The sequence below is a fragment of the Haliotis cracherodii genome, unplaced genomic scaffold (genome assembly GCF_022045235.1).
Source record: "Haliotis cracherodii isolate W230 unplaced genomic scaffold, xgHalCrac1.p SCAF_16, whole genome shotgun sequence".
NCBI lineage: Eukaryota > Metazoa > Mollusca > Gastropoda > Lepetellida > Haliotidae > Haliotis > Haliotis cracherodii.
In genome coordinates this window covers 6,707,205-6,734,308 of record NW_027266271.1, presented here as the reverse complement: position 1 = coordinate 6,734,308, position 27,104 = coordinate 6,707,205, and the positions used below count along the sequence as shown (strand labels likewise).

Genomic DNA, 27,104 nt, shown 5'->3' with positions numbered 1-27,104 from the left:
CTGGTGGGTGTGTTTCAGCGTTGTTCTTGGTGGACAATGACCATGAGGTGTACCTGTGGCAGGGGTGGTGGCCGGTGGGGGATGAGGAGCAGGAGAATGTGGCCACTGGCTCGGCTCGGGCCCGCTTTGATACTGACCGCAGGTGTGCAATGCTCACCACTATCCAGTACTGTGAAGGTGAGGACATGAACACGTGGCAATGTGTGGAAATCTTTTTTATATGGTGAAATTTATAACGGAGAGGGACATGTTTGACATGCACCTTTTTGTTTTGCTTACAGAATATATTAGTGTGTTTACTGTTTTAAATCATGTCATTGTTGGGTGGAGTATTTTGCTTATTACTTTCTGAAGGATTTTATCAAAACTACATTATGTTAACACAACGTTCCTTTGCATGTTGCAGAGAAGAACAGTGCTAAACCCCCAACAGCATACCTGGTGTGTGCGGGTGTTGAACCCAAGTCTTTCACCAATCTCTTCCCCTACTGGGAGGTGGATGAGACAGTCAGAGAGGTTGCCAAAGATGTGAGTAGTATTCATTGTATTGACAGTATATTAAGATGAATTATTATGAAAAATTAATTATATTTAAACAATAGAACAAATCCTTGCCAATGGGAACATTTTTGTACATTTAAAAACTGCCCAGGGTATGTTTTGATAAAGCTGTAATTATGAGCTGTGTCAATGATAACTTTATGTTTGACAACAAGTATAAAGATGTGGAGTAGACAGTTGTACCTCTCTGTGCAGGACGGCAAGGAGGACGACTACTGTGACTTGCTCAGCGACGTGCTTGCTCGCTTTTCCAAGACAGAGTACTCTTTGGAGGAGCTGTTAGACCGCCCCCTGCCGGAGGGAGTTGACCCGTCCAAGCTCGAGTGGTACTTGGAAGAGGACAAATTTCAGGTGAGCCCTGCCACCATATACTGCTGTAACAAATCCCCTTGTAGGTAAAATTCCAAGTGAGATCAGCCCCCATATACTACTGTAACAGATCAGCCCCCATATACTGCTGTAACAGATCAGCCCCCATATACTGCTGTAACAAATCCCCATGTAGGTAAAGTTCCAAGTGAGATCAGCCCCCATATACTGCTGTGACAGATCAGCCACCATATACTGCTGTAACAGATCAGCCACCATATACTGCTGTAACAGATCAGCCACCATATACTGCTGTAACAGATCAGCCCCCATTACTGCTGTAACAAATTCCCTTGTAGGTAAGTTCCAAGTGAGATCAGCCCCCATAGACTGCTGTGACAGATCAGCCACCATATACTGCTGTAACAGATCAGACATGTAGATAAAGACTACATTTTGATACTGACTTTTGCACTTTGCAGGAAATATTTGAAATGTCCAAGGAAGAGTTTTACAAACTTCCAAACTGGAAGCAGAGGCAAGTGAAACAGCCAACCGGCCTCTTCTAAGACAGATCAGGCAGATGTCCGCTCAAAACACTGTCATGGACATGTCCAGCATCTCATGACTGCAGCATCTCATGGTGTCAACATAACAGAAATCTCATCATGAGACTTCAAGAGCCTTTGTTTTATGATCTGTGTTTGTATTGACAGTGAAACTGGGATGTATATCCACCTTACCGACAGGGTGAATGTTGCGTGAAGATTATCTGCACGAGTACTTACAGACATCTGTCAATATGATCACTGGTGTCAGTTTCTCTGCTGCCAAAACAATCAGCTGTCACTCAGGTGTGAACCTTGTCATCAATTTCATTGTCATGACCAGGAATGACGATACATTGTGCCTGCAGAGTCAGGAGGATGTACTAAGTGAAATATCAGTTTCATATCCCATGTCACCATCACCTGTCTATCATCTCATATCATCTGAAACAGGTGCTTGTAAAATGAACACATGACATGGATCTGATATACGGGGTAATACAGAACAAAGCCTTTCAATAATCTGTGATCTGCAATTATAGAGTATGCTCTATGTTGCGTTACAATTTGGGACAGGTGCTTTAAGAGTGTCATTAGTGGAATATAGTGAACCAATGGTGGAGGACTTGCAACAGCCCAAAACATGCTGTGCAACAATTCTAAACTGTGATTGGCAGACATGAGCTCCATACTTCCTGGGAAGTGTAGATATGGATGACATACCTCTGGACATTGTCATGCGCACCAAAGCATGATTAACAAACCACAGAGCACCCCCACATCAGACCACAGGGTGCTGTTACAAGACTTGTGCAACTTGCTACTGATAACCACACGTTTCAACAGGGATCTCATTAGTGCTGCCTTAAGACAACTGCTGTGTGTATGTCATTGTGTTGTGTTTCTTCTCTGTCATTGACCAGTGTAAAACCTCAATGCAAGATGAACTTGATCCACATGTGACACCCAATCCAAGATGGACTTGCTTGACCCACAAGAAGTACAAAATGGACTTGCTTGACCACTGTAAAACCACTATACAAGATGGACTTGCTTAATCTCTGTAAAATCTCAATACAAGATGGACATGCTTGACCCCTAACAAGAACAAGATGGACATGCTTAACCACTGTTAAATCAATACAAAATGGACTTGTCCTAGACATACCAATATACCTGAGGGTCAACAACTACTGATCAAGTGTACTACATCAGATTCAAGGTCATAATCAACATTCTCAGTGTTTTGACTGAGTAAATCTGAGTGCTTTCAGGCTAGTAGTTGGAATGTGCAGCAAAGTAGCATATTTTACTGAGTTAGCGATGTTGTCCTTCAGTGACAAATATTCCCATTATTGATTACAGATGGTAACTATTTTGTGACAGATATTTTTTGACAATAGTTTTGAGAACATGATTCTACTTGCTCTTCCAACTTACTGATTGCAGGTAAAGATTTAGTGCTAACTTGATCTGTGCTCAGTCTTATTGCAGTTTTTTTTTTACCAAGGTGTAACAATTTTACTTCTTAAGCTTATAGTTATAAGTTATAAGAAATGAAAACAAATTAGTTTTATTAAAACACATTTTATCTTTTCAACTTAAAATACACCACAACCACCACCACCACCACACCCACACCCCACCACACCCACTAAAAGTGAATCAAACATAATGTAATGTATACATGTTATTGTGTAGGAGGTACTGATTTGAACAAGTTGGATTGAAAAACTATAGTGCATAATGTTGGTATTTGCAGTTTGTATATATGAGAGAAAAGGGAGGCGTGTACTGTACAATGAGTGTGTACAAACGTGTGTCACACACCCTTCCTCTACAGCCAGGGTGTCCCACGACCACCTTCCTTTAGACCCACTGTATTTATTAGTTGGTTTACAAAACTGACAGACAAATTAACATTCTTTGGACAAAGATAATTAGGCCCGATTGTGTATAACGGTGAGGTGTTGTCCCAGGGATGTGTGAACAATACAGGGAACCACTGACTTTTTTAACAGAGTATTTCTCAACTATTTTTTAGACTCCAATCAAGATCCTTTGTCCTGCTAAACCTAATGTCAAACCATTGCAAGAACTTAGAGATGTCCCAAGTTAACTTGTTTCTCATTCATTATGAGTAAATCAATTTGGCAGTTGAATTTTTTAAAAATAATAAAACAATTTCCCCTACCACTTACTTGAATTTGGGACCCAAAAGTTTGTAAACCAACTTTCAATAAATAATGGGTCTGGCAACAGTGGGGGACCACTACTAAGATGGTTGGCAGTGGATGTCCCAATTCTGGCAGCATCCTTGATGTAACCATGTTTCCTGTATCAGTGTTTACGTTGTGTACTCGACCACTGTGATGTCAACATTACACTTGTCCATATCATAATCACTCTCCATGTATATATATATGTTTTGTATTCTGCTACAACCCTTTCAATTGTACATAGATTAGTGTACATATACCATCAACACAGAAGAAATTAAATTCAACTTATACATCAAACCTAGCCGTGTTGTTTTATTGTCTTGTTTTCAGCATTGATGGAATTGGAATGTATGCAGTGCATGAAATTTGATAAAGTACTGCTTTCAAATGTGATAGCAAATTGTCTTCCTCTTTCACAATTGATAAATCTGCTATGTGATGCAGGAAGAAAAGAATGTAATGTGTGATTTGAGGTTAAAACAATACCATCATATTCGGGGGCCCTGTCATCTGAGTTACTGCACTTTGCCTTAGGTGAGCCAGAAACCTATGATCATAGGTTCAAATCCCATATTATCATTGATTTTGTTTCCCGATTTATCAGCACCATTCCTGTGCGCATGGGTTTCATGAAAGTGGTAACCTGCATCTGTTTGGGCTCTCCTCACACATAAAAGTGGTATTATATCCAACTCTCATAAAATTTATTTTTCTTATTGTTCAAAACATACACATTTTCACCTCATAATTTAAGTAATGTAGTCAAAATAAATGATGCAGTTGAGGAATCCGATAAAACACTCCTCCAGGAGTGAGAAATGTCTTTCAGGGAGGTACTCGAGTTCAGATCCAAAGGTTTGATGTAGAACGAGTCATCTTCATCATGAAGCTGCATACAACAGAAGCCACAAGTATTGTTAAATGTTTTACTTCACAGCCACAGCTTGAGATACACAGAACATGGACGGATGATAAACATGTTTGAAGAATTAGGTACATCACAATAAATATCTTACAGCATCTTCAATGATAATAAGTAAATGAGTTTTTTGTGAGGCTTCCTTTCTTCATAAAGATCCCGATATCAAAGCAGTATCCAGTATTCTTTCTCCAATTTATTACAATTCAACAATGTGTATTTTAATGGGGTATCTCTAAAGTCTAAAATATCAGATAAGGCCACAAGATAATTTTCCACAGGATATATAAACACAACAATGCACAAACTACATGGTTATTTTCAATGGTTTATCTCCACTGACACAATAAGTAATAAAGAACTCAAACCTTAAGACAATAACATATCATTAATAAGATAAAGTTTGTTTTGATGACCAGATATTGTTCAGCTAAATGAAAATGAAAACCAATCAATTCTACAAACAGTGGGTAGTATTATAAAATCAGAAGGTTATAGAAACATGAGCAATTAGGTTTTCAGGCTATTACTTTGGAAACCTAGGTGGGAGGCCACTAATTGGTTGTCGAAATTTGACGCAATCAGGCTTTAACTTGTACTTTATTTTCACAAATACTAACCAATACAAATCCAATCAACACTGCTGCAATGACTGCAACAAGTCATGTATATCAGATATGACCTCCGTTGAAGCAATCAGAACTGGTTGAACTTGCTGTTGGTCATACTGGCTGTATGACTATCCCCACTTACATCAGTAGATCAATGAGCACCACAGGAGAGGATTATCATCAACATGTCACTATGTACATAGCTAGCAAATGCCTTCACTCCATATCACAGTCTGTCTTGTCAATCTCGGCTTTACACATGCTATGTAGAATAGCACCTGGGGGTCAGAGTTTGAGGTCATTCAGGTTGTAGGAGAACCGTGCTGGTTGACTGCCTTTACTCACTTTCATATTCTGGAGGCTTTCTGAAAGTGTAGATAAGTACAGCATATATATTGACTTCCACAATATGTCTGGGGGACATATAGCAGTTATTCCGTTACCGCTGACTGCCACTGTGTCTAGGTCATATACAGCAGTTATCCCTCTGACCTGCACCATTTCTGGGCGATAAGCACCAGTTATAAGCTGACTGCCATAGTGTTTAGGTCATAGACAGATGTTATTCTGCTGACTCACATTGTGTCTAGGTCATAGACAGCAGTTATTCCGCTGACACTTTGTGGCTAGATCATATATAGCAGCTATTCTGCTGACTCACATTGTGTCTAGGGAATATACAGCAGCTTTTCTGCTTACTCACATTGTGTCTAGGGCATAGACAGCAGTTATTCTGCTGACTCACATTGTGTCTAGGGCATAGACAGCAGTTATTCTGCTGACTCACATTGTGTCTAGGGCATAGACAGCAGTTATTCTGCTGACTTACATTGTGTCTAGGGCATATACAGCAGGTATTTTGCTGACTTACATTGTGTCTAGGGCATATACAGCAGCTATGCTGCTGACTGCAATTGTGTCTAGGGCATATACAGCGGTTATTCTGCTGACTCACATTGTGTCTAGGGCATATACAGCAGTTATTCTGCTGACTCACATTGTGTCTAGGGCATATACAGTGGTTTGTCCACTGACTGCAATTGTGTCTAGGGCATGTACAGCGATTATTCTGTTGACTAGCTGCCACTGCGTCCAGGTCATATACAACAACAGATATAAACATGAATGTTACAGGTGGTGAGTCTGACCTGATAGTTCTGCCTCCTCCAGGGTGCTCCGGGAGTGGGTGTGGTCATCGTGGGGCACCTGGGGTGTAGCACCCCTCATAGCAGTGTCAGGGTGGTACTGGTCCACAGCAAAGTTAAAGGATAAAGCTAGAACAAAGCAGAAACAAGCCATATGCAGACAATATGCAGCTGTACTTGTACAATAAGATGGGCAGAGTTTTGTTTGGTTCACTTAAATGAGGAAATAAGAATATTTTGTCTTTCTTTATTCAAGATGCCTTCCTTGTAAAATGATACCTATGTATAAGAGAGCAATTCCTGCTGTCATAGTTTCATCTCCTATCTTCCTGTGATGCAGTTGGCAACACTTACCAGCAGGCGAGGGAATCAGTCGGTGCCAGAAGGGGCGCACTTGTCGCTTCAGAGTCGGGTGCCAGAAAGGGGCTTGGATTGCTTCAGCTGAAAGGCAGTGGGCTGTTATACATGTGTTGTACATGTGTTATACATGTGTTGTACATGTGTTGTACATGTGTTGTACATGTGTTGTACATGTGTTGTACATGTGTTGTTCTACATGTGTTGTACATGTGTTATACATGTGTTGTACATGTGTTGTACATGTGTTGTACATGTGTTGTACATGTGTTGTACATGTGTTGTTCTACATGTGTTGTTCTACATGTGTTGTTGTACATGTGTTGTACATGTGTTATGCATGTTTCACTGTCACTGTCTACATGGAGCAACATCTCTCACTGTCTCTGGTGTACAGAGGATTGGTCTGCCTTGGAATCTGATGTTATGGTTGTAGATTGCTATGTAGAATATAGTGTATACTGGAGTGTAAAAGTTGTTATTTTACACTGCCTTGAATATCATTTCAGATATATAATGACATGAGAGCTTAATGTGGGGGCAAGTCATAAACTTAAAAGATTACCACATAAAGGAAATACTTTTTTTGTTTTATGTCGTAGTCAGCAATATTCCAGCGACATCACAGCACCCTGTGTAAATAATCAAGTCAGGGCCAAACAAACAAAGCTTGATGCTATGATCAGCATCGTCAGTTGGCAATGATCAACCCAGTTCAACTTGACCTTCATGTCCATTTTAGTGGAATCTTATGCCAAGCATATTTCACTCCAGACAAATTCCAGGAATACCCACAGGGTAAAATTCATTATCATGAGTGTGGGACTGACCCTAAATCAGTCAATTCTGGGATTCAAACCATCATTAATCGGCATTCTTGCAGCTAAGAAACATAACATTCCACTGGGCCATGCGGCCACACCTCCAGCTATGTAAGAAACTGCTACATTTGAGGCACTGCATTTTTTGGTGGTGACAAACCAACAATCATATCAGGAGAAATCTTGGATAAAAAGTAAAGATCATAGGATTCTGGCCTGCCTAATGGATGTAACTGTGCACTGCAAACTGCACTGAGACAAATTGGCCTGCCTTGCGCCCTACTGCTTGAGGAGACTGCAGTGAACAATGTTATACACTTACTATATATCTGGTTGACCAGAGCCCTCTGTTTTGCAGCAATAACGTCAGGGTCCCACATCTGCAGCTGTCGTTTATTGGGATGTATCTGGCGTAACAACTTCTTCCTGAGTACACAATATATACTCAATGAATTTATACACAAATCTTGGTGTGCAGTCTGAGACGAAATACTATACCAAGGTTGTGATGATCTAATCCTGTTACCAAAGTAGACATCGACAACCACATCAACAATACCAATTCCCACAACCGAAGCTGGCAACACTAACCAAACGCACCCACCACTAACCACTACATCCATACCCCTCCCCATAACTACACCTTATACCACAATCCCATCCATAACCCTTTCCAGCAACCACACTGAACTAGACATATATGTACACAGATATTTGCCACGTTGGGCCGGTGGGCCAGCTGCTCACCTGAAGAACTTCCTCCAGGCCAGCTGTATGGTGAGTGCAGCAATCTGTCTCTCCCATTCCTCCTCTGTTGTCCGCAGGCGCCGGCGCCGCACAGCACTGCGCGCAGTGGAAGCAAGCTGGTTTGTCAGCTGTGTGGATCTCTTTCTGTATCTGTCATAAGAGAGAAACATACAAGTAACACCTGTACCTGCGAAGAAAAATTCAGGCAGAGACAATATTCTTTCTTTTACCAGTGGACATTTATAGCCTTGAAATATCACTTCTTTGAGCTAAAACTTGAAGTCTCTGTTACTAAGCACTTCTCACCTTCTCCATGCTGTCTGTATGGTAACAGCTGCTTGCTGTTTTCTGCGTATTGCCTTCTGTCGTTCTTGCTCAGCCTGTTTCTTACTCTGTGCTTCTTTCTTCTGTGACAGAATGATCTCCCGTTCTGTTGGCATGTACTCCTTCTTCCTGCAACAAGTGACACACACCTGATGCTGACATCTCATACAAACAGGTTCACTGACCTTAGCAGCTGTCTGTTCACTGCTCACCTACACCAGGACAAACCTCCAATAGCACGTGGACGTTCACAATACATGGTGCAGTAGTCTTGCAACAGGACATTCAAAAGAGATGCATGAACTCCTTTCTCGTGATCTGGTAACTATATTTTATGATTCTCATTAACTTCCCTAATCCTGCATAACAAGTTCTCAACCTTCTAACATAGCCATTGACAGATAGAATATTTCATATATACAGTGCAACCCGATGCCCTCTTGAAACCTGGAAACAATCGAGATATCTTTCATTTCGGAGAAGCAGATCATACCACTGCAGATTCTGCCAGGGATCCATTCCACAAAGCGATCGTAGGTCGTAAGTCGTAAGTCTATGCTAAGGAATGGAGTTACGATTGTCTTAATGCTATGACTGTCATAAGTCTATGTTCAAGTGTGGGAGTTACGATCGTCTTAGCGTTATGACTGTTGTATGTCTATGTTAAAGTATGGGAGTTGTGATCATCCGGTCTGTATTAAAGTATGGGAGTTGTGATCATCCGGTCTGTATTAAAGTATGGGAGTTATGATCATCTTAGCGTTATGAGTGTCGTAAGTCTATGTTAAAGTAAGAGAGTTACAATCATCTTTTCACTACGATCACTTTGTGGAATGGGGCCCAGAACAGTAAACATGGTAAAAGTACATAATCTAAAATGACACATTAGGTTATATGTAGGTACAACTGACAGGCAAGAGAGGGAGAAACACACCACTGCACGCACTGTAAAAAACACGGTACTTACTGACCACCATCTTTCCTTGATACATGTCTCACAAGTGAGGAGGGCCTAAATTTCTGCTTAGTAGGCATTGCTTAAAGATTGATTCACTAAAGTACCCACGTCACGTCACGTCACTTCACAAACTCAATAAATGCTCCTAATTTGTTTGACAAAATCAGCAAGGTTCATCCTGCTTCCCAGTTCATGCCATCAGCACATGCTCACAGCACAGAAACACAGATATACATGAATAGTCAAACATTACAAAGACTTCCTGTTGCAAATATCCACCCCTGGCAGTTCAAATCACATTATACCCCAGACAAGTTTTTCGATCCTGGCATGTAATCTCTTCCCATGATCAGCACTACCAAGTGTCCAGTACCCAGAATCTTGCTCCAATTCAAATCCGGAAAACACTAGCAACCACTGCAGGAGGCATCTGGCCACCGCTAGCCCTGACAGTGTTTCCTCCAGACAAGGCTGTTGTTCTGTCTTAGTAACAGACTACAGCTCTGAGCAGGAGGCGTGACCAGACATGGGGGTAGAGATCAGGTGGCCTAGCGTATGCCGCGTCTCCTTGTCACACTGCATTGAATGCATTCAATCCTATATCATGTGGCGGCCTTATTGAGATTGTTGTATTAATGCATACCTATCAAGGGACATTGTTTGGCAATCTGTCATTGTGACAGGTGAAGCAAGTGGCTATGACAACAGATTCCTATCTCCCCATGCAGTGATCACAGTGTAGTAGTCACTGTAACAGATGCCCTTCCTTCACAGACAGCGTACTGGATGGGTACAAGGACACCCTCAGGTCAACAACACATTCCTTAATGTTGCCTGCAACAACAACATAGTAATCCAAGTCCAAAACTTGTGTACACAAACCCTTCAGTTTATCTATTGATTTCAAAAACCTGTACAGACTACATATAAAGATCTCCCCTCCAAACCCACACAGAGACCACACATAGCCTATCTCCCTCTCCACGGCTAGCTGCTTATCTGCTTCACAAATCAGGGATCTGATACTGAGTTGGTATTTTTTTAGGAATAATGTCTTCACAATATTGGACTTACAAAGCAGCAAACATAAAGTGATATTAATATGGTACAGACTAAACCATGCACACAAGGCTGTGTTACTTTATCAAGGGGAATTCACAAGGGAATCTTCAATGATGTCATGAATAATGACAATTCTAATGGTGTCAAATCAAAATAGACACTTTTATCTGAAAATCTTCATCGTTAAGTCTTCATCACTGGTATTCCTCAACCCATTTTGATACTGACATATTTATCAATAGTAAGCTGATCTGGGATAACATCTGCTCTAGTTTCCTCAGTCGGGGCACCTGTTGTAGCTGTACCTCACAGTTGTGTTGGTGTGTCATCTGCTGGTCCACACAGTTGTGTGGGTGTGTCATCTGCTGTTCCACACAGTTGTGTTGGTGTGTCATCTGCTAATCCACACAGTTGTGTTAGTGTGTCATCTGCTGTTCCACACAGTTGTGTTGGTGTGTCATCTGCTAATCCACACAGTTGTGTTAGTGTGTCATCTGCTGTTCCACACAGTTGTGTTGGTGTGTCATCTGCTGTTCCACACAGTTGTGTGGGTGTGTCATCTGCTGTTCCACACAGTTGTGTTGGTGTGTCATCTGCTGTTCCACACAGTTGTGTGGGTGTGTCATCTGCACAAAACATGTATTTGTGACGTTTTTACCAAGTGTTCTTTATCATATAATCATAAGCTTGCATCCAAACTGCCGCCAAACACATCAGAATACAAAATATTGTATGAATCAATCCATTTCAGATACATTGTACCATAAAAATGAATCCAATGTTATCAATTATTGACTGATCACAGCTGAAACTGATGTGGGTGTATTCATTCTTCCGAGAAGTCCAGCTTAACGCCATCCTTGTTTAGCCAGTGTATTTGATCTCCATTCTATTTTGATAAATTCTCTGCACCAATTTGTAACCATCATATTACTGGTGCAGAGCATTTATCCATAACAGAATGGAGATATAGAGACAAATTCCTTGAAAGGTGACCAATGTTCTAAACATTACTTAATGTAAGAATTTGTACATGCAAAAAAACATCAGACAAATTAGAAGAACGAGTAAGAGCAATCATCATGGTGCCTGTAAATAATCAACTCCGAACCATGCAAACCAGTGACTGAAAGCATGGGCTACGATCCACACCATCAAGGGACAAAATGACATGCAAACCAGTGACTGAAAGCACAGCATCAAGGGACAGTATGACATGCAAACCAGTGACTGAAAGCATGGGCTACGATCCACAGCATCAAGGGACAGTATGACATGCAAACCAGTGACTGAAAGCATGGGCAACCATCCACAGCATCAAGGGACAATATGACATGCAAACCAGTGACTGAAAGCACAGCATCAAGGGACAATATGACATGCAAACCAGTGACTGAAAGCATGGGCAACGATCCACACCATCAAGGGACAATATAACATGCAAACCAGTGACTGAAAGCATGGGCAACCATCCACAGCATCAAGGGACAATATGACATGCAAACCAGTGACTGAAAGCACAGCATCAAGGGACAATATGACATGCAAACCAGTGACTGAAAGCATGGGCAAGGATCCACACCATCAAGGGACAATATAACATGCAAACCAGTGACTGAAAGCATGGGCAAGGATCCACAGCATCAAGGAACAATATGACATGCAAACCAGTGACTGAAAGCACAGCATCAAGGGACAGTATGACATGCAAACCAGTGAATGAAAGCATGGGCAAGGATCCACAGCATCAAGGAACAATATAACATGCAAACCAGTGACTGAAAGCATGGGCAACGATCCACAGCATCAAGGGACAATATAACATGCAAACCAGTGACTGAAAGCATGGGCAACGATCCACAGCATCAAGGGACAATATAACATGCAAACCAGTGAATGAAAGCATGGGCAAGGATCCACAGCATCAAGGGACAGTATGACATTCAAACAGCCAAGTCACAGAGCCTGACCACCTTGACTAACATTTAGTCCCAGAAATAGAGTTATCTCATTTAAAAATGTATATCCTAAAATTATAGTAAAATCCAAACAGACCCAAGAACAATATTTAATTTCACGACTTGACCTTTTTCACTGTATTCTCTAGGGTGTCAGAGACTGGCTAGACTAATTTAAGTGTTTCCCACTTGCATCTGCTTAAGCATGATCAATGTAATGGGACCTATTCTGACCTGTTGTACAGGGATGCTGTATGTGAGATGTGATAAGAAATATGTGAAGATGCTCTAGTGGTACATGGGTTCCATCTCTATGAATGAATCCAAGACAACCACAAGGGCAACAATTCATAACAAGCATTACCTAAGTGGGGCATGAAGCACATCGGCCATGTTGTAAGTCCCAGAGAATGTGAGGGAGAGGCTTCTATTTCCAGCACATACTGTCAACTACACTGCCACACAGGCCACTTGTAACCATGCCGGGCTCCCCTGTTTGATATACTGCAAGTGCATAACACTACACACAGGGAAAGTAATAACTGCTTGGGGATTTCTATTTACCTCTCTTAGGGTTGGAGTGTGCGAGGTAATGACACTTCACACCTGACTGGCCTAATCCATTGTGTGGTACAGAGCCCTCTACCTGGGTAGGCAGTGAAGGATATGGTATGGGCACTTTAATTCAGCCAGAAGGCAATACTCATTGTATTCAGTCAATGGAGAGCAATCCAAGTTTCTGAGTCTGATATTTATTATGCTATATTTCATACTTTTGTATTATTATTACACTGACTCAATGCATTTTCCCTGACATTAGCTACACTAATTTTAATGCTTGCAGGTCTGAAAGTGACACAGCTTGTTTGTACCAAACAGATAAAAAATATGATAAAAACAAAACTGCAAAACCAAACTGCAATATAACCATGTATTACTCAAACACAACTCTCACACACTACTTTTACAAACTACCTTTACTCATTACTTTCACGCACTACAGACAGACCTAGTCTGTAAAACAGCTCTGTACAAATACCCTTAGAAAAGTTCTATCTGTGGTAGTTGTAAGATGCAGAGGACAGACAAGGAGCCGTGTGTGTAGTGTCCCAGCTGTGTGTGTAGTGTCCCAGCTGTGTGTGTACAGTCCCAGCTGTGTGTGTACTGTCCCAGCTGAGTGTGTACTGTGTCAGCTGAGTGTGTACTGTGTCAGCTGTGTGTGTACTGTCCCAGCTGTGTGTGTACTGTCCCAGCTGTATGTGTACTGTCCCAGCTGAGTGTGTACTGTGTCAGCTGAGTGTGTACTGTCCCAGCTGTGTGTGTACTGTCCCAGCTGTGTGTGTACTGTCTCAGCTGTGTGTGTACTGTCCCAGCTGAGTGTGTAGTGTCCCAGCTGTGTGTGTACTGTCCCAGCTGTGTGTGTACTGTCCCAGCTGTGTGTGTACTGTCCCAGCTGTGTGCGTACTGTCCCAGCTGTGTGTGTACTGTCCCAGCTGTGTGTGTGTACTGTCCCAGCTGTATGTGTACTGTCCCAGCTGTGTTTGTACTGTCCCAGCTGTGTGTGTACTGTCCCAGCTGAGTGTGTACTGTCCCAGCTGAGTGTGTACTGTCCCAGCTGTGTGTGTACTGTCCCAGCTGTGTGTGTACTGTCCCAGCTGTGTGTGTACTGTCCCAGCTGAGTGTGTACTGTCCCAGCTGTGTGTGTACTGTCCCAGCTGTGTGTGTACTGTCCCAGCTGTGTGTGTACTGTCCCAGCTGTGAACAGTTGAACAATAAGCTCTAGTTGAGCCCACTTAAATTATTATGCAAGCTGACACACTCCAGTACTTTCTACCAGTGTTGTACCAGTGTACAAGTAGCTTTATTAAATATCACCAGGTTTAAATATTATGTCATGGTAAGTCTGGATAAGTACATAATCGTATTATCTTACAGCAGCTGCAGGGTTTGGTTCATTGGCTCTTGTGTTTTAGAAGCAGAGACTGAGGCAAGCCTATCACTAGTGAAGGACGCTATACACCACACCTAGAAACACATTGGCTGACATCTTTCTTGCTGTGATGGAAAGTCTGATGGAATGGTATATTTGCTGGTGTATTATTGTTTCTATCAGCTGTCTTCTCCCCATCAGCTTCATGTCCTAAATGGTCTGAACTACTGCAACCGTGGACCATTTGTTCTTCAAGCTATCCTTTTTGTTTGTTTAACGCCACATTCAACAATTTTGCAGTTATTTGCCAACAGCTCTGTGTAGTGACAATGAAAATGAAAATCATTTATAGGGAACAATAGAAAGATATGGTCACTGCAACTAGTCTTCTTCCTTGCCTGAGTGAAAGTCCCCTCTAACAGTTAGTCCGGTAAGTATGCTGTGCACGGTACAGAGTATGACCCTGCACCAGTTAAAGGGGCACTGATCTAAAGCAATTCCCCGGGACTGGTTGTTGCCTTTGTTATTGTTTTTTCCCCGTGAGTACCCGGATGATACGCAACGCAACTGAGCGTGACCAGAGACTGGGCTACCGTCTGCAAGGACAGCTAAATAAACTTGGAGGCAATATTTGTTTTACCCATTTTTGAACACTGATTGGTTAACCTTGATCTATAAAGATTTCGACAAAGGGCGCATGTTAATTAATTTCTTCAGCCTAAACAAACAGACAAAAAGAACGGCGTAGCTCATTGGTTGTCGTCATTTGGAAATACCCCAGATGGTTATAGTTTAAAAAAAAGTATCAATGCAGTGAAAGCATTTTCGGATTTCAGATTGTGTCGATAATACAATTACTACTCCCTTGTTGTCATCCACGTTTTCTGGTATAACCCTACACTTGTGTATTTGTCGTCATTCACTTGGCGCTCAGTTAATTATTTTATTACAGGTATAATTAGTGGTAGCACCACTCCGAATACCTGACGAAGATTCCCATTTGGCATTTACCTATTGTGTCTGGGGTAATTATTCAATCTAAATCCAGGTTTGAAGTGAGGTGAAATGTGTGTTATGTAATATGCACGTGGCAGCCCAGCAAGAGATGAATGATCAGCTAATTTACTTTTTTTTGTAAATCAGTGGATCGTTCGTAGTCATCAAAGGATTAACAGAAAATACATTGATTGATTAATCCCTGTTAACTTGCACAGTGGATATCTCAAAAGTGAGTGTTTACATGTCTAGGTTTACTAAAACAAAGGGAATACACTCATATCCTTGCGTGAAGTGCCTATGTAAAAACAACATACTTTGTTCAAAGGGTTAACCGATAATACGTTGATTAATTGCTCATTGTTATCTAACTCAATGGATTTTTTTAGGAACTGTGAACGTTATGAAAGTAGTTGTCACGTGGGCTGTCTCAGCCGACCTTTGAGACTTGACACCTCTGTGAAACACCTGAAACAATCTGTGCAGTCATGTTTTATGGTGGCGTTCATTCATAATGTTCTGCTCCACTGTCAGGCTCTACCTCCTCTATCCAGTCACTGTTTTGTTTTCGCTCTTCTGTTTACAAAAGCTGGACGACATTGTGTACCAGTCTGCAGGATGTTCACCTGCTACTGTCATATTGTCTGTAGGGGTGCCTGGCCTGCCTGTAATAGCTCCAGGGTTGTATGTTGTGTCTAGCCCTTCCTGTGCCACCAACCTTCATGTCTATTGTTTGTTGCAAAATGTCCTCTCCCTGGCTGCAAATGCTACACTAGTTCCACCTGCTGTGGGTCTCATCTTCAGGAATTATACCCAGCATGATGGTTATTCTTCCTTGGCTAAAAGTAAGGCTAACCAAAAATAATAGTCTTTGTTCTCAGGCATGTTTTGTTTTTTATTTCCATTGAATTTTAAACAAGCGTATAGTCAACGAAGTCATCTATATCCCCCTCCCATTTTAACACGTTATGGTCCCAAACCAGGCAACTCTTAGCCCATGTCAAAATAGCTGCAATGGAAATTCTAAAATTAACATTTCTAAAACTCCTTAATATCAAATGGCACCGGTTCAGTATGTGCTCTATATATAGACATGCAATGTTTGGCAAGGAAATATTTAACAGTTTATCTGTTATACTCCATAAGTGAACCCGCCCTACATTAAAACTTAGATGCAACTTGTTGCCATTGAAACATGTAAAAAATAGAAATTTATAAAATTCCTAAATAGCAAAAGGTACCAGTTTAGCATGAGTTTGATAGACATGCAAAGTTTCGTAGAGAAATATTTTACTGTTTCTGAGTTATGCTCCGGAAACAATTTCGAGATGCACACACACACGCACAGAAGGACAGACAGATGGACAGAACCCATTTCTATATCCCTCGCCCCGGTGAATAAAAACAAAATCCCAATACTTAAAAACAATGCAATCCTATATAGCACGCAGTTACTGCCCTTTACACATGCACTGCTTTAATGCACAGATCGTGTCATTCTAATGGTAGCAATAGGAGTTTGTATGGTAGGTTGAGGTGCAGTGAGGTGAGGCGAAGTGAAATGGGGTTTAATATCACGTCCAAGATTATTGCACTTATATTCTAAAACATTCTAAAACATGTGCATGAATGTCTGTTTGTGTGTGTAGCTGCTTGTACTAGTCCGGACTGATGCCGATTTATAGTGCTAGCCCACTGAGATAACATGACACAGTTTTAACATGAATACCCAACTCAGACATATATGCTTACATACAAGTGTCAACAAGCAAAAAAAAAAACACCACCTGCTTGCACTATATTTTCAAAAGTCATTGCCTGAGAACCAATTCTTTTCTTTTTTTTAAGCCTAATACTGAGTTTTGCCGTCAAAATAGCCATCTGACCCTGCTGCATTGCTTGGTAGGCTCCTCTCTAGTCCTGTGATTATCTTTCCCACCATAATTGATGGGAACATCTTTGTCATCTGAGTAGTTATCCTTTTAGATGCTATCTACCCATTCTTCTCACACTTTTCATAGATATGTGGTCTTCTAAAGTGTTAAATGGAGGGCTTCAATCAGTGAATGCAGTAATATCATTTTAATGAATATTGATACAATGGTCAGTAGAAATTATATCTAGAATCTATATATAGAAACTATATTTGAACAGGAATAATTTAAAGAGGGAGTTCTGTTAGTTCCCGGGGGATCCTACTCAGAACCCATCCAACCCGGGTACCCGAGTAACCCGTCCCAGCCCTAATACATCTTCACCTACTTTTTGGTCCCACTTTTGACCTCCACTTCAGGTGCCACGTCCACTGTTCCTGCTGTCTCCATGGTAACCAGATCAGAGGTGACATACTTGTCTTCCACGTCCCGCTTGTGCTGCACATCCTCCTTCTTGCGATATTCCTCCACTGCACGCTTCCTGCACCCAGAGAACAAGTCAACTTACTCCACGTCAACACAGTGTTCAATCTAGGAATGTTGGATTTGAAGGTCTAGAGGTAAACTTATACGTTGCTCTTCCACCCAAAGCCAGAGACCTAACTACACAAGAACAGAACCTTTGGATGCAAAATATGGTGATAATCTGTGACAAACTGTTAACATACCTATAACTTACTCTTAAGTGTCAAAGCAGACAATTTTCAAAAAGCACATCCAAAGAACTTATATACACTGAGGTTGTAGGTGTCAAATGAAAGGTGTACTTTATTTCATGTAAACTCACAACTGACAGCTGTCAAATGTATATTGTAATCTACTTCATGTAAACTCCCAACCGGCAGCTGTCAAATGTATATTGTACTCTACTTCATGTAAACTCACAACCGGCAGCTGTCAAATGTATATTGTACTGTACTTCATGTAAACTCCCAACCAACAGCTGTCAAATGTATATTGTACTCTACTTCATGTAAACTCCTAACCGGCAGCTGTCAAATGTATATTGTACTCTACTTCATGTAAACTCCTAACCGGCAGCTGTCAAATGTATATTGTACTCTACTTCATGTAAACTCCTAACTGGCAGCTGTCAAATGTATATTGTACACTACTTCATGTAAACTCCCAACAGGCAGCTGTCAAATGTATATTGTACTGTACTTCATGTAAACTCCTAGCCGGTAGCTGTCAAATGTATATAGTACTGTACTTCATGTAAACTCCCAACCGGCAGCTGTCAAATGTATATAGTACTGTACTTCATGTAAACTCCTAACTGGCAGCTGTCAAATATATATTGTACTCTACTTGATGTAAACTCCCAACAGGCAGCTGTCAAAAGTATATTGTACTCTACTTCATGTAAACTCCTAGCCGGTAGCTGTCAAATGTATATTGTACTCTACTTCATGTAAACTCCAAACAGGCAGCTGTCAAATGTATATTGTACTCTACTTTATGTAAACTCCCAACAGGCAGCTGTCAAATGTGTATATTGTACTCTACTTTATGTAAACTCCCAACAGGCAGCTGTCAAATGTATATTGTACTTTACTTCATGTAAACTCCTAGCCGGCAGCTGTCAAATGTATATTGTACACTACTTCATGTAAACTCCTAACCGGCAGCTGTCAAATGTATATTGTAATCTACTTCATGTAAACTCCTAACCGACAGCTGTCAAATGTATTTATTGTACTCTACTTCATGTAAACTCCAAACAGGCAGCTGTCAAATGTATATTGTACACTACTTCATGTAAACTCCCAACTGGCAGCTGTCAAATGTATATTGTAATCTACTTCATGTAAACTCCTAACCGGCAGCTGTCAAATGTATATTGTAATCTACTTCATGTAAACTCCCAACAGGCAGCTGTCAAATGTATATTGTACTCTACTTCATGTAAACTCCTAACCGGCAGCTGTCAAATGTATATTGTACTTTACTTCATGTAAACTCCTAGCCGGCAGCTGTCAAATGTATATTGTACACTACTTCATGTAAACTCCTAACCGGCAGCTGTCAAATGTATATTGTAATCTACTTCATGTAAACTCCTAACCGACAGCTGTCAAATGTATTTATTGTACTCTACTTCATGTAAACTCCAAACAGGCAGCTGTCAAATGTATATTGTACACTACTTCATGTAAACTCCCAACTGGCAGCTGTCAAATGTATATTGTACACTACTTCATGTAAACTCCCAACTGGCAGCTGTCAAATGTATATTGTACTCTAGTTCATGTAAACTCCTAACCGACAGCTGTCAAATGTATATTGTACTTTACTTCATGTAAACTCCAAACAGGCAGCTGTCAAATGTATATTGTACACTACTTCATGTAAACTCCCAACTGGCAGCTGTCAAATGTATATTGTACTCTAGTTCATGTAAACTCCTAACCGACAGCTGTCAAATGTATATTGTACTTTACTTCATGTAAACTCCTAACCGGCAGCTGTCAAATGTATATTGTACTCTACTTCATGTAAACTCACAACTGACAGCTGTCAAATGTATATTGTACTCTATTTTATGTAAACTCCTAACTGGCAGCTGTCAAATGTATATTGTACTCTACTTCATGTAAACTCCCAACTGGCAGCTGTCAAATGTATATTGTACTCTTTTTTATGTAAACTCCTAACTGGCAGCTGTCAAATGTATATTGTACTCTACTTCATGTAAACTCCCAACTGGCAGCTGTCAAATGAATAGTCCTTTAGTCCTTGCCAAACACTGCATATTGTACTCTACACTGTAAACTCCTACCTGGCAGCCTCCCTCTTTAACTTTTCATGTTTCATCAGCAGCCTCTTCCTCTCTATAAATGTCTTCCTCACACGGTAGCCTCGAAATGCAGACTACAACACAGAACATCACAGATCAGCCAGCCATCCAGCCACCTCCATGTTCATCAAATGCAAATCATACATTACTAGTATCCTGCATAATGACTGGCCAACCAATAGCATCACATCTACGTCAGACTATCAGTTTGTTGATACAACATCATCTCGAAAGAAATATATCTTTAATATATAAATAAGCACTTCTTTCACAAACCCAACCAACAGGTCATACTAAAATTTTAGACCAGGGGTGGCTACTGAAGTTCATGAAAACTTTTGACGTTTACAGAACTTTACAAAGTATCTGTGCCTCTTATGGAAATATAATGGTTAAAGCCATGGTTAGAGTACACATCTCAGGATCTTCGTTTGAATGTCTGGTGGTGTCACCAGCAACACATGCATGTGACCAGCGCTAGACACACAGCAGACTACGATGCCAGGGTTTCTATGTCACTTAGCATCAGCACCTTCAGTTGCAGGACACTCACCTGTATTTTCTGTGCTGCAATGTCCTGTATGCCGGTGATGGAGAGGGCCCCCTGTTCTATCATGTACTGGGCAACGTCATGGTGCTCACCCATCAATGCGTAGTCTAGAGGTGTGTACCTGCCAGTTCATAAGTCATTGGACAAACTAGCCGATATCAATCCCTTGCCATCAACATATATACATGAACTGAGGTAGAATAAAATCTCCATTTATAGATGAAGCTTAACAAATATGTTGATTCCATTTCCTAGTAACATTATCTGTTGTATGTTATTGATGAGGCAAGCCAGGATCCCGGACCTACCTGTCTTCAGTGAACTCCATGTGGTTGACATAGGCCATGTGCTCCACCAGCAGCTTGACTGTGTCCAGGTGGCCCATACTGCAGGCCCAGTGCAGTGATGTCATTCCCTGGCGCCGACACAAGACAACATTACACATCAGCAGAAAGCCTGGACTACTACTGACAACAAACTGGAGCCCCTGGTGGACCAGCCAATAGACCAACACACATGGCAGTTTACATAACAGAGCGAGGAGGTGAATGTGTTGGATGATGCAGTCAGCGCTGTTCCAGCTACATCATAACAGGCTTTAGATAATCCAGTCTGGATCAGGTGGCCAGTGACTAAAAGCATGAGCAACGATCCTTGCTATCAGGGTATGACGTGATGCCATCAGCCAAGCCACATTGTCTGCCAACCACATTTTTATGACAAGCATAGGTTACTCGGAACCAGTACTATCCCAGAATCCCCACAGGAACATAAGACACTGACATATCTCTAGGTGTCTTATCTTATGAAGTATGAATGAAGCAATACTACTATAAGCAGAAGGGTGTTATGGGTCATATACTGCAATGATTGGCTTGGTGTCTCGTTCCTGAACCCACGCCAGACACGACAGTGCATCCACCCTGCTCCACTAGGGTCACTGACCACAAGCTTAATCACTGTTCAGCCTGTAGCTTGACACCCGGTGTCCAACCCTTACTGTGACACATGTAGCACTAACCTCATTATCCTGTGTGCTGGGATCGGCCTTGTGCTCCATCAACACAGACATACAGTTGACAAAACCTCCATACGCTGCACACTGGATGGGGGTACGCCTGCAACTCACATACAGTTGACAAAGCTCAATGACTGACTATGACAGTCCAGTTTCCATCCCTGCCAAAACTAGGCTGCAATTTTGCGGATCATATTGCCAACATAGGCTATTATAAGTCCCAACTGTCACGTCCAACTACTCACTCACTGGTGTCCACTGTCACGTCCCACTACTCACTGGTGACCACTGTCACGTCCCACTACTCACTGGTGTCCACTGTCACGTCCCACTACTCACTGGTGACCACTGTCACGTCCCACTACTCACTCACAGGTGTCAACTGTCACGTCCCACTACTCACTGGTGTCAACTGTCACGTCCCACTACTCACTGGTGTCAACTGTCACGTCCCACTACTCACTGGTGTCCACTGTCACGTCCCACTACTCACTGGTGTCCACTGTCACGTCCCACTACTCACTGGTGACCACTGTCACGTCCCACTACTCACTGGTGACCACTGTCACGTCCCACTACTCACTGGTGTCCACTGTCACGTCCCACTACTCACTGGTGTCCACTGTCACGTCCCACTACTCACTGGTGTCAACTGTCACGTCCCACTACTCACTGGTGACCACTGTCACGTCCCACTACTCACTGGTGTCCACTGTCACGTCCCACTACTCACTGGTGTCCACTGTCACGTCCCACTACTCACTGGTGACCACTGTCACGTCCCACTACTCACTGGTGTCCACTGTCACGTCCCACTACTCACAGGTGTCCACTGTCACGTCCCACTACTCACTCACTGGTGTCAACTGTCACGTCCCACTACTCACTGGTGACCACTGTCACGTCCCACTACTCACTGGTGACCACTGTCACGTCCCACTACTCACTGGTGTCCACTGTCACGTCCCACTACTCACTGGTGTCCACTGTCACGTCCCACTACTCACTGGTGTCCACTGTCACGTCCCACTACTCACTGGTGACCACTGTCACGTCCCACTACTCACTGGTGACCACTGTCACGTCCCACTACTCACTGGTGTCCACTGTCACGTCCCACTACTCACTGGTGTCATCTGTCACGTCCCACTACTCACTGGTGTCAACTGTCACGTCCCACTACTCACTCACTGGTGTCAACTGTTACTACCCACTACTCACTGGTGTCATCTGTCACGTCCCACTACTCAATGGTGTCCACTGTCACGTCCCACTACTCACTGGTGTCCACTGTCACGTCCCACTACTCACTGGTGTCCACTGTCACGTCCCACTACTCACTGGTGTCCACTGTCACGTCCCACTACTCACTGGTGACCACTGTCACGTCCCACTACTCACTGGTGTCCACTGTCACATCCCACTACTCACTGGTGACCACTGTCACGTCCCACTACTCACTGTTGACCACTGTCACGTCCCACTACTCACTGGTGTCCACTGTCACCTCCCACTACTCACTGGTGTCCAATGTATTGTCGAGTACTCACCCGGTTGTGTCCCTGATGTTGGGGTCCACTCCAAACTTGATGAGAGTCTGGCAGATGTAGGCATGCCCCCCGAGTGCCGCCCTACAGCAGAGGGACAGCTACATTAGATACATGTGGATACTGTGGAGCACTCGATCTACACCAATACATACATGCCTGTGATCTAGACTTGAGAAGCCATTCCAAATGCTGTAACAGCTATCAAGCACAAGGACAGAACTTTGGGGATACAATGTCTGGAATATTTCATTTCATTAGCCTTGATCTCTCTGGGATAATGTTTTTTAAATTTAGAATCTTTCTAAATCCGTACATTATTCAACTATGTATATATATGAATAATGACCATTATTCATGCAACTACGAAAAGTAACGTTGAGACTGCCATGACACCCTGAAGTACACCCACCAGTGTAGAGGGGACCTGCCATCCTGATCTACGACGTCCACCTTGGCCCCAGCATCAATGAGAGCCTGCACCACGTCCGTCTGACCTGACTCACAGGCCCTGAAAAGAGGCGTGTGTTTCATCAGGTCCACTGCATCGATGTCAGCCCTGTACTCCAGCAGGATGCGCACTGTGCTGGTGTGGCCGGAATAAGCTGCAGCATGGAGGGCTGGAGGAAATCAAACAGTGGCTGTGTATTCACCATGTATACAGATGCCAAGGCTTGAAGGACGCTCACTTTCCGATACCTAGAATGATAGCCAGACCTACCCTAGCAAAGGCCAGACAGCCATTCACCTTACAGAATGTGCAGTCTGTATGTTGCCCACAATGTGTCAACCCTTCTCTGTAGAACACACACTACTGGCCCTCCTTACAGAATGTTCATTTGTAGAACACACACTACTGGCCCTGCTTACAGAATGTGCATCTGCAGAACACACACTACTGACCCACCTTACAGAATGTGCATCTGTAGAACACACACTACTGTCCCACCTTACAGAATGTGCATCTGTAGAACACACACTACTGGCCCTGCTTACAGAATGTGCATCTGCAGAACACACACTACTGACCCACCTTACAGAATGTGCATCTGTAGAACACACACTACTGTCCCACCTTACAGAATGTGCATCTGTAGAACACACACTACTGGCCCTGCTTACAGAATGTGCATCTGCAGAACACACACTACTGACCCACCTTACAGAATGTGCATCTGTCGAACACACACTACTGACCCACCTTACAGAAGGTGCATCTGTAGAACACACACTACTGTCCCACCTTACAGAATGTGCATCTGTAGAACACACACTACTGGCCCACCTTACAGAATGTGCATCTGTAGAACACACACGACTGCCCCACCTTACAGAAGGTGCATCTGTAGAACACACACTACTGACCCACCTTACAGAATGTGCATCTGTAGAACACACACGACTGACCCACCTTACAGAATGTGCATCTGTAGAACACACACTACTGACCCACCTTACAGAATGTGCATCTGTAGAACACACACTACTGTCCCACCTTACAGAATGTGCATCTGTAGAACACACACTACTGACCCACCTTACAGAATGTGCATCTGTAGAACACACACTACTGGCCCTCCTTACAGAATGTGCATCTGTAGAACACACACTACTGCCCCACCTTACAGAATGTGCATCTGTAGAACACACACTACTGGCCCTCCTTACAGAATGTGCATCTGTAGAACACACACTACTGCCCCACCTTACAGAATGTGCATCTGTAGAACACACACTACTGTCCCACCTTACAGAATGTGCATCTGTAGAACACACACTACTGACCCACCTTACAGAATGTGCATCTGTAGAACACACACTACTGGCCCACCTTACAGAATGTGCATCTGTAGAACACACACTACTGGCCCACCTTACAGAAGGTGCATCTGTAGAACACACACTACTGACCCACCTTTCAGAATGTGCATGACATATGTTACCCACACAGTGACAACCCTTATCTGCAGAACACACACCACTGATCATGACGTCATTTCTGGAGATTCAAACATGCGCCCGCAACTTGATGATGTATATTGGATGACATTATTTTATTTTTATGCGCCCCTTATGGTTAAATCTCTCTGTAATGTCTTACTGTACGATAAACAACTCCCACTCATCATTTATTTCTTAAATAAGATATATCAGCCTAAAAAGAAATCATATTAACAACTCTAATCCAAGCATATGAGACCTCTAGAGCATATTACTGTAATTCTTTGCTCTACATGCTTCCAGAATATCTCTTGAGCAAGCTCCAGAAGGTCCAATATTTGTCAGCCATAGTAATTGCATGTACTAGGGTTTTTAAACACATAACTCCTGTGCTGAAGGAATTGCACTGGCTTCAAAATCTGCCAAAGAATTCACTTCAAAAGACTTGTTTTAATGTCCACAGCATTTAGCAATGCCTCTTCAACATGAAGTACCTGCCATCATGTCCCTGCTGTTTATCGGATCAGCTCATGGCCAGGACTGTACTTTCACATGAAGAAGAGACAACTGATAGTTTGTTGTAGGCACTTCGAGGGGGAGATACGAGGGCTGGCTGAAAAGTTCTAAGTCTAACTGTGAAAGACCCGTAACCAGTCGATGGGTTTCATTTATTTCTCCACATAGTCCCCTTCCAGGTTTACACACTTTTGCCAGCGATGCTGCAAGGCCTGGATGCGGGTCAAGAAGAAATTTTTTTCAGCCACCCTACAAAAGTCATTAACAGCAGAAATGACGTCATCATTACTAGGAAAAAGGCGACCGGCTAGTTCCTTTTTCATTTTGGGAAACAGGTTGAAGTCTGACGGGGCCAAATCGGGTGAATAAGGTGGACGGTCAATCAGTTCGAAGCCACAATCATGAATTGCTGACATGTTTGTGAACAGGAGCATTGTCTTGGTGGAACAGGACTCCTTTACTGAGGATTGCCCGTCCCTTAGCTTTGATAGCTTCACGCAACTGTCTCAGTAGATCAGCATAATATCTTCCATTGATAGTCTGGCCTTTTTCAAGATAGTCAATCAGCAGAATACCCTTGGAATCCCAAAAGACTGAAGCCATCACCTTTCCAGGAGAAGGAACCGACTTGGCTTATTGTGGGGCTGGTGATTCCGGATGCTTCCATTGTTTAGACTGAATTTTGGTTTCTGGATGAAAGTGATGAATCCAGGTCTCATCCATGGTTGCAAATCGGGCCAAAATATCATCGGGATCTGCTTCAAAGCGGCATAAATTGTCACAGGATGTCAGGAATCTGACACATTTCTGATCCGCTGGCAAGAGCTTTGGCACCCATCTTGCAGAAACATTTGTCATTCCCAACTCGTTTGTGATAATGTGCTCAACTCTCTCATGAGACAATGTCAATATGTCGAGTGGTCAATTGTTGATCAGCCCGCAACATGTCATGCACCCGGGTAATGTTTTCTGGAATGGTCGCTTGCATTCCGCAGCCCACTTCTTTACAGTGGAAAAGGAAGGGGCGTCATCCCCTAAAGTGGAGACCATGTCAGCATGTACCTTTGTTGGAGTTAGCCCGTTCAGTTGCAGATACTTGATGACTGCCCTATAGCCAGTTTTGTCCATTTCTGGTGATTTCAATGAGTAGGTTCACAAGATGGTCTGGTACAAAGACAATAATATCACTACTGTTGCAGTTCTTATGTCTGATTCATTAAATGATTGTACTTGTTGGTGGCAAAAGTTTGTTTCAATCCGATTGAGATATCCCACTTAGGCTTAGAACTTTTCAGCCAGCCCTCGTATGTTTTTGTTGTGACTTGAAGAT

General features: G+C 42.5%; 2 protein-coding genes across 10 annotated transcripts in view; one reads left to right on the top strand and one right to left on the bottom strand.

Moving 5' to 3' along the window:
* LOC139463757 (supervillin-like) overlaps window positions 1-3,937 on the top strand; it is a 166,818-nt gene extending 162,881 nt beyond the window's left edge. For all 8 annotated transcript variants that reach the window (XM_071245034.1, XM_071245036.1, XM_071245035.1 and 5 more), the window contains 4 exons: window positions 19-177; window positions 407-528; window positions 757-912; window positions 1,353-3,937. In XM_071245034.1, the coding sequence (XP_071101135.1) occupies window positions 19-177; window positions 407-528; window positions 757-912; window positions 1,353-1,439 (524 nt within the window). In that variant the 3' untranslated portion in view covers window positions 1,440-3,937. The remainder of the gene's footprint in view (window positions 1-18; window positions 178-406; window positions 529-756; window positions 913-1,352) is intronic.
* A 645-nt stretch (window positions 3,938-4,582) lies between these two features.
* Window positions 4,583-27,104, bottom strand: part of LOC139463764 (inversin-like) — a 39,795-nt gene continuing 17,273 nt past the window's right edge. For both annotated transcript variants that reach the window (XM_071245053.1, XM_071245052.1), the window contains exons 11-23: window positions 23,730-23,937; window positions 23,321-23,401; window positions 21,774-21,870; window positions 21,061-21,167; window positions 20,756-20,873; window positions 20,185-20,276; window positions 17,731-17,883; window positions 8,547-8,693; window positions 8,241-8,390; window positions 7,816-7,919; window positions 6,670-6,756; window positions 6,319-6,444; window positions 4,583-5,535 (exon numbers count right to left, since the gene is read on the bottom strand). In XM_071245053.1, the coding sequence (XP_071101154.1) occupies window positions 5,456-5,535; window positions 6,319-6,444; window positions 6,670-6,756; window positions 7,816-7,919; window positions 8,241-8,390; window positions 8,547-8,693; window positions 17,731-17,883; window positions 20,185-20,276; window positions 20,756-20,873; window positions 21,061-21,167; window positions 21,774-21,870; window positions 23,321-23,401; window positions 23,730-23,937 (1,550 nt within the window). In that variant the 3' untranslated portion in view covers window positions 4,583-5,455. The remainder of the gene's footprint in view (window positions 5,536-6,318; window positions 6,445-6,669; window positions 6,757-7,815; window positions 7,920-8,240; window positions 8,391-8,546; window positions 8,694-17,730; window positions 17,884-20,184; window positions 20,277-20,755; window positions 20,874-21,060; window positions 21,168-21,773; window positions 21,871-23,320; window positions 23,402-23,729; window positions 23,938-27,104) is intronic.